Source organism: Haliotis rufescens, unplaced genomic scaffold, assembly GCF_023055435.1.
Source record: "Haliotis rufescens isolate VD_foot unplaced genomic scaffold, xgHalRufe1.0.p SCAF_102, whole genome shotgun sequence".
Lineage (NCBI taxonomy): Eukaryota > Metazoa > Mollusca > Gastropoda > Lepetellida > Haliotidae > Haliotis > Haliotis rufescens.
In genome coordinates, this window is record NW_025963783.1 from 642,474 (window position 1) to 653,193 (window position 10,720).

At 42.4% G+C, this 10,720-nt stretch overlaps 2 protein-coding genes across 2 annotated transcripts; one reads left to right on the forward strand and one right to left on the reverse strand.

Moving 5' to 3' along the window:
* Nucleotides 1-382: 382 nt before the first annotated feature.
* LOC125377870 (E3 ubiquitin-protein ligase TRIM56-like) lies at nt 383-4,700 on the reverse strand. Its single transcript, XM_048391942.1, has 3 exons — nt 4,502-4,700; nt 961-1,697; nt 383-670 (listed from the first exon to the last, which is right to left on the reverse strand). The coding sequence occupies exons 1-3, from the start codon at nt 4,698-4,700 to the stop codon at nt 383-385; spliced, it is 1,224 nt and encodes a 407-aa protein (XP_048247899.1).
* A 1,770-nt stretch (nt 4,701-6,470) lies between these two features.
* LOC124121199 lies at nt 6,471-9,479 on the forward strand. The gene is made up of 2 exons (XM_048391943.1): nt 6,471-6,899; nt 7,687-9,479. The coding sequence occupies exons 1-2, from the start codon at nt 6,680-6,682 to the stop codon at nt 9,342-9,344; spliced, it is 1,878 nt and encodes a 625-aa protein (XP_048247900.1). The 5' UTR covers nt 6,471-6,679; the 3' UTR covers nt 9,345-9,479.
* The last annotated feature ends 1,241 nt before the right edge of the window (nt 9,480-10,720 follow it).

Genomic DNA, 10,720 nt, shown 5'->3' on the forward strand with positions numbered 1-10,720 from the left:
AGATCTATACAAAATCATTCACTCGTTCATTCACCGAGATCACCCTTCATGTACATCTTGGTTTGGTGCGTGTTATAAACCTGTAGACCATCACACAGTGGCGGTTGGTGACGTACAGACGCCTCCGCTTATCAAAGTACAGGCCATAAGGGAAAGTGATGCCATCCCTTGACGTCAGAACGTCTCTCAACCAAGTGCCTGAACTACTCAAATGAACCACTTTGTTTGACATGTCGTCAACAACAAGCATGTCGCCTGTGTGTGTTCCTTTGATGCCTGTGGGTACATAATTTAACACAACATCTCCGTTTGGTGTCATACATAGGACATGACTTCTTGGGGCATGACTGCATGACACTAGGATGTAACCTTGACTGGTGGTTTATAGGAATAAAGGATCTGATACAAGGGTTCCCCCATCTGTGACACGATTCAGCGTCCTCAACACATTCCCCGCCATGTCCAGGATGTCCACACAGGGAGGCGACCCGGATCCTGCTGCCAGGGTAGTCGATGTCAGGGCTGTCAGACCAAAGTACTTCTTCCTCGTTGAAACGTATGATTGAAGAACAAGGTCAGGGTTCACTTCAATCACTATTATCTCCCTTGTCTCGGGAAGGGTCACGGCCATGTGATGGGCATTAAGTTTTGCAATCCGCCGAGGGGAGCTCTGAACAGAGAGCTTACTCTGACAGGGTTGAGTATTGCGTGTGTAGAAGGATTTGACGCACTTGTTGTTATTATCAGTTACAACTATGGTGTCTGTACCGCCTTCATTGAACACTGCCACGTCATAAACATGAGGTAAACTTGTCTCATCTTCTGTTTGTATGTCCACTGTGTCGTGCAGAACTGATGTCGATGTAGAATCAAACACATCTTCATATATGGTATCAATTTCACCAAGCTCACCTCGTGAATATTGTTACAGATCTCTACACAATCATGCATAAAACATACTTTCTCTTTCAGTTCATATTTTATATCTGAATCTGGGCCGTATACTGTAGGAAACTCCTCTGACTCATACCACAGGTACATCTCATAGATGTCCATTTCACTTCCAGACTCCAGAGCTCTGTCTATCATCACAGAGTGATGACTTATCATCTGCTTGGCCATCTCTTCAGACTTTATTTCAGTTTTCAATCGCTCGATCTGTTTCTCAGTGGCGTCATCCAATTGGTCCAGGAGTTGTCGTTCCTTCTTCATTGTGGCTTCTGTGACTGTCTGGATTGTGGATCGGATCTGACACTGAACGGTGACTCTGTTCTTCATTACCTCAGTCCGTTTGGTTTCTAAATCCGTTAGCAAACTGTCTGTTGCTTGTAAATGAGACGCTAGTCTTTCCTTAACTCTTGTAACACAGCTGATCAGTTCTGGCATAACAGATTCAAACGGTAGAATTGCCTCACACTTTCTGTGATACAGGAACCAAAAGGATTGACATTGCAGTTTCTTACAATCTTTGCAGTAGAACTGCATGCTTTGATCTGGATATTGCTTACAGAATGGTTTGCGTTTTTGGTTGATTTTGACCTCTGTGGACAGGTCAGATACGTCATGGTGACGAGTGGCAGGAATACGTCTGTGAGCCTTCTGGCATCCCTCACAAAGACTGATGTCACAGTCAGCACACCAAGCAGTGGCTGGAGGTGCCGCTCCTTTATCACTGCATAGGATGCACTTCGGGGTATCTGCAAGTATACATACAAATGTGTCAGTTATTTTTCAACAATAGAACTATAATATTACGAAATAACCTTTAACCTTTCAATGTGCATACAAGGAATTCACAAACCAGGGATATAAGGAACGTAGCAATGTTAGGATGAGTTCAACACTGGTAGCCTATTCGGAAATACCTTATGTCTTGGGATTTAAAGAATCAGGGAGACCTTGACTCAAAAAGCTTGGTTTCACCTCCTGTGCCCACTCTTTAACTGGCCTGTTTGAGTTGCCTACTTTGGTTATCTTACGACAGAATGGACAGAGGAGAAACTTGGCACTGATGGCTTCTGGTCTGGTTTAAGTGTAGCTAACGGCACACTTCTTACAAAATCTTACACATAAGTGTACAGGGGTCATCAAGGACCATGCAGATGCTGCACGTCAGGAAGTTGTCTGTCAATTGTCAGTGCACTGCCATCGAAAATGTTAAAATAACAATATTGGAATCATCAACTTAACATCATACACATTTTCATCTACAAGAACTCATTTTTGTTTGTGAATGGTATACACTGTATGTTTCATCAATAATGTACTCACAGAGAGTAGATATGGATACAAGATCGTTAAAGACATGAAGTAGTTTGTTGTGTGCTAATGTACCTCCAACACAAGTTCCTGTTCCAATGCCTATCAATGACAACAATCTTGAACAACATATTAAAGCGTGTGCGTGTGTGTGTGTGTGTGTGTGTGTGTGTGTGTGTGTGTGTGTGTGTGTGTGTGTGTGTGTGTGTGTATGTGTGAGTGTGAGAGAGAGACAGCGAGAGAGAGACAGCGAGAGAGAGAGAGAGAGAGAGAGAGAGAGAGAGAGAGAGAGAGAGAGAGAGAGAGAGAGAGAGAGAGAGAGAGTGGATGTGAATGTATGTGTGTGGCCGCTTGTACTTGATTAATGCCGGTTTCATAGTGCTAGCCCACTGAGACACCATGCCGCAGTTTAACATTCCTGAGGAATGACGGTTGATGGTTGGGGCAGGATTCGCCAGACTTTTCGCTAAGACCTTCCATCATCACAATAAAACACATGCTCCTGGTATAGTCATTTTTGCCGCGATTTCCTGTAAATATGGCAAGGTTGAGTCGCTTTTCCTTGCAGAGGGCAATCAGAACAAAAAACACTCATTGTCACATACCAGCCATATATATATTCACTAATTCAATAATTGAAATATGAAAACTCCCATCTTGACGATTTAAGCAACGACAGCACCGACGACGACCACAACACCACCTCCTCCCGTCTGTGAGGACAAACTATCAACACGCAGCATCCCTTAGTCTGCGCCAAGACTTGCCGCCTGTGTAGTAAGTCAGCTCACGACAATACTCTGATAATACTTGTATACATGTACATGTGGTTTCATGTGTGGATAATCATGTCAGTCTGGTCTGATTTCAGTATAAGTAAAATACAAATGTCCTAAGATGAGCTGTATAATTTACTCAACAGGTTTCATGAATGTGGTTTTCAGGAGTCAATGCTTAAAGTCTGGAGTCAATGAAGATAGTTCCTAGATTATGTAATAAGCCACATCTAAGACTGACATTACGGGTCAAGGTGGCTCGCACCTACAACTGATGTTGTAAAGCTAACGTCTTATGTATGTGATAATTGTCTCTCCACGTGAACTTCCTACCATTCTTTCACTGGCTTTCGTTCTATCTTTTTGTCTGTCTGTCTCTGTCCGTTTCTGTCTGTCTGTCTGTCTGTCTGTCTGCCTGTCTGTCTGTCTGTCTGTCTGTCTGTCTGTCTGTCTGTCTGTCTGTCTCTCTCGCCCATCACTTCGGGCTTTCCTCCCACATTAAGCTGACACGTCGCGATATAACTGGAATACTGTTAAAAGCGGCGTTAAACCCAACTCACTCACTCACTCACTCACTCTCTCTCGCCCCATATCCCACTCTCTCCACCTCTCCCCCCAATACCCCAATTTCTCTACTCAGGATCATTCTAAATGTCTACATGATTCCAATTCCAGACGAGACGACAGTGGCGGTAACACGACCAACAAGGGCATTTACTGGTAGGCATCCATTAAAGTCCAGTTCTGCTACTCCTTACATCAAATACTGACATATTATAAACTGACATTTTGTTCTCACACGAGGGATACGGGACGTCGGTATGTAGTGTGTAGTGTGTAGAAGATATAGTGCATTGTTTAATGTGTGTGGTGTGTGGTGTATGTTGTTTGGGGTGTAGTGTGTAGATATTGTGCTAAGTTGCAAAATGTGTGTGGTGTGTGATGTGGTTTGTAATGTGTATAGTTTGGGGTGTAGTGTGTATATCTCCGAGCCGACCAGTCCTTGTTTTAGCCCCTGAACGCCGAGTGCCACGCAGAGTAACAACAAGTACCATCTTTTAACGTCTTTTGGTATGACGCGGCCGGGGATCGAAACCTGAACATTCCAGTCTCCTGGCTGACGCTCTACCACTAGACCACAGAGGCGATCCGTTAATACTGTGGACGTGCATCACCTTCTGCATTGATTTAGTTTGAACTTGCGTTTTCAAATTTTTCAAATTTCATTTGTAAATTTGTTGAGATTCTTTTGGCCGCTTGTTTATATAGTGTTTAGTGTAGAATACTTAACGTGTGGCGTGCAGTGTTTATTGTATAGCGTGTAGGACATAATATCCCAGTAAATAATGGGCCGAGGAGTTTTCTCTTTCCAGTCCGTTCCACAACATGAAGTAAGAAACCAATTACAATGTCAAAAAGTATTTCGTAATCCTACGGTGTTTTTAATGTCATCCTGCCAGGGCTACAGTACATCACACGCTGCCGGCGACCTGTGTCGACAAGTGGAGCAACTGTGACTCCTACCCTCACTCGTGTGCGCCAGTGTACAAAGACTGGGCGTCCGCCAACTGTGCCAGCTTCTGCAACTTGTGTTGAGCGTCTTGGAATCTGTACCGAGAAGATGAGGGACGCATGGAGTCTGCACTGCGAGATTTTGTTACACATATTAAATGACAAGGTCAAATGACATCAACATACGTCGAATATATTGCCTCAAAGGCTATTATCAGAGAGTGGGCCTTTCTCTTTACTAATCTAAACCCCATATACTGTCTCAGTTAGTGTCCCTGGTAAAACAAAAACAACAGCCTTTATGAGTTTAGGGTAATTGGTTTCAAAATATTTACATTGACCGCAGACACAGAGTAGATAAAGTTGAAGAATGTTTTCTCAATTAGAAGGCTCAAAAGTTAGCTGTGCAGAATTGCTGTACTTTGCTTCAGGCCCAGATCCTATAATCGTGGTCGGGAATTCCAGCTTTGCATTGATTATGATGTTTTTGCTGCCCGCACCATGCCCGTGCCTGTAGTTTCCCCACCTGATTAACTGAAACGCCTTTCAAAGTTTACCAAAACTCACTCGCTGATACACTTTAACACCGCTTAATTAACAGTATTTCAGTTACATCACGTCGACATAGTGTTTGTGGCCGGACTCGATATAGTAAATAGACGTTTGCAACTTTGGTGAAACCCACGTGCACAGGTATGGTGCTGACAACCCTAGAAACAACCAGGGCGAATCTGTGATCCGAACTAACGACATCAGGCATGGTCTAAGGGAAGCAACTCTGCACAGTCTATTAAGCCCCTTACACAACTGAGCTCCCAGTGGGGAACTAAGCCAAACTGAATGGAATCACATATCTTTTACATTACTTTTGACTCATGTGAATCATGCATAGAAAACGTAGGATGATCATATAGGAATCGAATAAGTCAATTCTTTCAAATAGTTCAATAAATTACAGATACACTGATAAACCATAAATAGACGACAAAAATCAAACATCAAGAAAACGAAGCACTGTTGTTGAGTATACACTGGACGCGTCCTTGCATGTCAGTCGCTATCAGTGTTTTACCTGCAGTGACTAGACTGGTTACCAGTATGTGCGCATCAGACAACGCATACCAGTTTAGAGAACCGCCTCTCGACACGCCTGGACACAGTCGACATGGCGTCAGGCAGACTGGAAGAATGAGAGGTTAAAACACTGACAATTCAAGGTAATGTGAGCATTGGCAGCATGCAAGTTTGTTTGACTTCCCGTATATATACTTGATCAGTGTGACGTGGGGTGTTACACAATACTGAAACTTGTAAACTTGCAATGTCCTGAAACCAGCCAACCAACCAACCAACCAATCAGTCAACAAATCAATCAGTATGTTTTCATGATGCGGGTGAGGCCAACGGCCGGGTTGTTACAAGTTCTCAGAGCATAACAAATGAACAAATATATTCTTATGGATTCTGTGCAATATTTTGCAAAATTTGTTAACATTTCCATTGTGGTAGAACTAGTGATTTAGATACTCTTTTCTAAACTAATTATAAATTTTGACATCATTTGTTGCATCTTGTACAAAATCTAAGTTCTCTTAAAATATTTGCACAATGCCTATTTCAATAAATAAATCACGTGAGCTATAACGGAGTCCAGAAAAAGATAGCAAACTTATGTCAAATTACAATTAGAAGAGAATGTTCTACTATCAAAGTAGTCTTGAATATGCACCATGACTGTGGAATATATGTATTTTATAAAAACAAAACCTATCTAGTTTTATATAAAATTAGTTCTAGCCAGCTCTAACAATCCCTATGAAATCAGCATCAGGAAAATTAATTGTTTTTATTTAATAAGAGAGAAATGTTATGTGTAATAAAATATTACAAAGACGATGTATTAGTCTGCCTCAGTGTTAGTGTAGTAATTGGCTTTGTTGGAGCTGGACAAGTCATTACTTAAAATTATGATGATAAATCTTTCACTTCACCTCAACTGAAAATATGTAATTCACAAAAGGGTCAAAATCTAAAATTGTTTGTTCATAAATATGTTTTACTATTACAGATGGCGATGCACAAGACATTAACAGACAATTGCTTGACTTGCAGCATCTGCATGGACGTCTTTGATGACCCCTGTGTGTTATCACACATTTTGTCGGAAGTGTGTCGTTAGCTACACTGAAACCAGACCAGAAGCCATCAGTGCCAAGTCTCTCCTCTGTCCATTCTGTCGTAAGATGACCAAAGTAGCCAACTCAAACAGGCCAGTTGAAGAGTGGGCACAGGAGGTGAAACCCAGCTTCTTGATTCAGGGTCTATTGGATTCCTTCGCTCCCTGCAGTCAAGGTATAAGGAGACATTAGAGACCATGGTGGTTGGACTTCCACTCAATCCATATAGTTTTAATTCTATGACGGACTCGTTTTTGTCCTAACATTACTTGAATATCTCTGTCATTTCTTTCAGTGGCACACTATTAGACCTGCAGTCAATCCGGTAAGATATTTTCTCGTTTGCTTCTGAAACAAATTATTGATTCTCATGATTTTGAAGCAATGTTATTGACCTTGTCTGGTCACAATGCCACGTATTTAACGCCTTTATTATTGCATACGAACACAAAAATACATTTTTCAATTTATTGTTGTATCAACTGAATTTTGTAATTTTCAAGTTCATAGAATTATATTTATGGTGACATTCTAACATGTCTTCGCAAGAATGACTTTTAAGCTTCTAAAAACGAGTGCTGCTTGCAGGTGTTTTTATTACCAGTTGATAGGTACATTTTATTGTGGAAAACTCGATCAGTTGTCAAATGTCACTTTGGTGAAACCCATGGGCACAAGGATTGCGCCGACATACCATGAAACATGATGAGGGCAACCCTGGGATTTGAGGGATACAGATATGCAGATTTAGACGACTGCGCCCCTGTTTCCCCTTAAATTGGTACTGAAAAAGGGAAGGATAAATGTCTTTATAAAGATGACGCAAATAGGTGGTCTTATATTCATATTTCCTATTCATGTGAAGCACTTTCTAAGTGCATCCTAATAGAACCTATATTTCTTTGTACACCACCTTAAATATTATTTATATCAGCATAATACATGTGTATATTTCTTTTCAGGAACAAATAACTGCAACTTTTGTGACGAGGACGGGGAGACAACTCCAGCCAATGCTTGGTGCGTCGAATGTAATGTCTCGCTCTGTGATGGATGCCTGAAGGCACATAGAAGTATCCCTGCCACCCGTCACCATGACGTATCTGACTTGTCAAGGGATGTCAAGGTAAAGACAAGACGCAAACCTATGTGTAAAGAACATCCAGATCAGAGGATGCAGTTCTACTGCAAGGACTGTAAGAAACTACAATGTCAATCGTGTTGCATCTTGTATCACAGAAAGTGTGAGCCCATTGTCTCGCTTGAATCTGTGTTGCCTGAAATGCAAAACACTCTTCAAACTGTGCAACAGAAACTAGAGGCTTATTTGGCAACATCAAACACTCGCCTTGCAAAGAAGGAAGCAAAATGTACTGAAATTAATGAGAACAAGTCAAGCCTTCAGTCTCAGGTCCGATCAGGAACCCAGGCCGCCATTGACTTGATAAAGAAGAAGGAAAGACAACTCCTGGAACAAATAGATGACGTCACAGAGAAACAAATAGGACAGCTGAAAGGGGACATGAAGCGTGAGGAGATGGCCAGGCAGATGATTCGTCAACACTCGGAGTTGCTGGGCAGAGCTCTGGAGTCTGAGAGTGACGTGGACATCTGTGAGATGTATCTGTGGAGTGAGTCGAAGGAGGCAGCCACTGTGTGTGTCCCAGAGTCAGGTATGGAGGATGTATCTGGGGGCAAGGCTTGTTTCATACACGATCGTCATCTGATGTGTGAGAAACTAAACGATCTACACTTGGGTGTGATTGATATCATTGTTGAAGATGCTTTTGATTCTCCATCAACAGCAGTTCTGTATGACACAGTGGACATACAGGCAGAAGATGATGAGAAGAAACCCAATGCTTTTGACGTGGCAGTGTTTGTTGTCGACAACACAGACACCATAGTTGTGACAGATCGTGAAAACAAATGTGTGAAATCCTTCTACAAAAGAAACAAGAAGTCATGTCAGAGTAAGCTGGAGGTACAAAGCGCCCCTCTACGTATTGCAAATTTAAACAACAATAAAATGGCTGTGACTCTCCCTAACACTAAGAAAATAATAATAGTAGAAGTGAAGCCTGAACTGGTTCTTCAATCATCTATCTCTACAAGGCAGAGGCATGTGGGTCTGACATCCCTGACACCGACAACCCTGGCAGCAGGATCACTGGATCCTCCCTGTGTGGACATCCTGGACATGGCGGGGAATGGGTTGAGGACCCTCGATCCTGTCACAGATGGAGGGAGACTTGTATCAGATCGTTCGTTCCTCAGTACCACCAGGCAGGGTAACATCCTCGTGTTCGGCAGTGGATACGGAGCTGGCAGAGTCCTCTGTCTGACTCCTCATGGAGATGTTGTGTTCAGGTATCGGCCTAAACAGCTGAATCCTTTCCCTCGTGGAATCACTGAAACCAACACAGAACATATCCTGGTTATAGATCGCAGAGCAAAATGTGTGATTCAACTCAGCGCTTCTGGGACGTTTGTGAGGGAAGTCTTGACGTCACGTGATGGTATTACATCTCCGCATGGTCTCTACCTGTCTGAAAGTCAGCACCTGTATGTCATCGATGATGACTGTCTGAAGATCTACAGATTTACAAGAAACAACTAAGATGTGGAAGCATAACGATTGTTCCTGATAGAATCCCTCACTATCTGAGTGACAATAGTTGTAAATATGACTTTCATATACAAGTGAAAAATCAGTCTACATTGTCCGCTGAAACATATTAAAATTTGACGTAAAGTGCAAAATAGTTATGAAATTTATATGAATGGACCAGGGATATTGAGTGATGACACCAGGTGTTCGCGATGCGTTAATTTTAACCTACGAATTAAGTGCACCGATTCTGCTTCTTAAAAGAAAGAAGAACGTTTAAGAACTATTATGTGGGGCAGTGGTTGGGGGGTGCACAGTTTTATTGAGCCCACACCAGGTGTTCGCGATGTTTGTGTTACGTCGCTCAATGAATACTATCTATAACCGATATCCCGATGTCGGGTATTGTGTAATTTCACCCGTCGGGGCTACGGATAAAGGGAAATTAAGTGACTTAATGTCGTCCTTGACAGTGCAAAAACGTGGGATCAGGAAAGCCACCGTTTTCTAAAAAACATTGAATATACAACTTGCAACTCGGCAGTACGGATTATCTGCCCCTCGTGAATTACTGTTGACGTGACCCGTGACGATCCAGGGTAGAATAGGTCTTCAGCAACCGACTAACGGGATCCGGTTCTCAGGCTCGCTGTCTTGGTTGATGCAGGTCATCGTATCCCAAATGGGTAGATCGATACTCATGATGTCAATCACTGAATCGCGTGGTTAGGATCGCTTATGTTAGTAGGTTTGTCAGCACCATACCCTCGTGGGTTTCAATAAAATGGTAAAACCGACACCTGCATCATTTCGTGTTTTCCTCCCACATTAAGCTGACAGGCCATGCTATTACTGGAATATTGTTCAGAGCGGCGTTGAACCCAACCCACTCACTCACTCCGATTTCCCCTCCTGTCCTGTATATGGCTGATGCTTTTTGTTTGAGTGTTTATTCCCCACTCATTCAAAAATATACATGATTGTTTGTTATGTTATAGTATAGTTATAGTCCGGCTAACAGTCGAGGTATTAACATCACGAGCATCGATATTCCCATCTGAAATACGTTGACATGCAACTGCGAACCTGACCGCCAGATCCCTATAGTCGCCTCTTACGACGTGCATGGGTTGCCGAAGTCCAGTTCCAACCCGGATCACTTCGTAGGACATACATGACGATAGAACACACGTATCGCATTGTCTGATACAAACAACAGCAGTGACAAATAACCACACGTGATAGTGAATTAACCAGGCCCGGCCTTGAACCTGTAAGATAACCAAATCATGTGTACCAAATAGATATATGTGGGTGGGAGAGAATATTATTTTAAGTCTATGTTTAGCGATTATCCAGCAATATTGCCATAGCAAACCAAAATA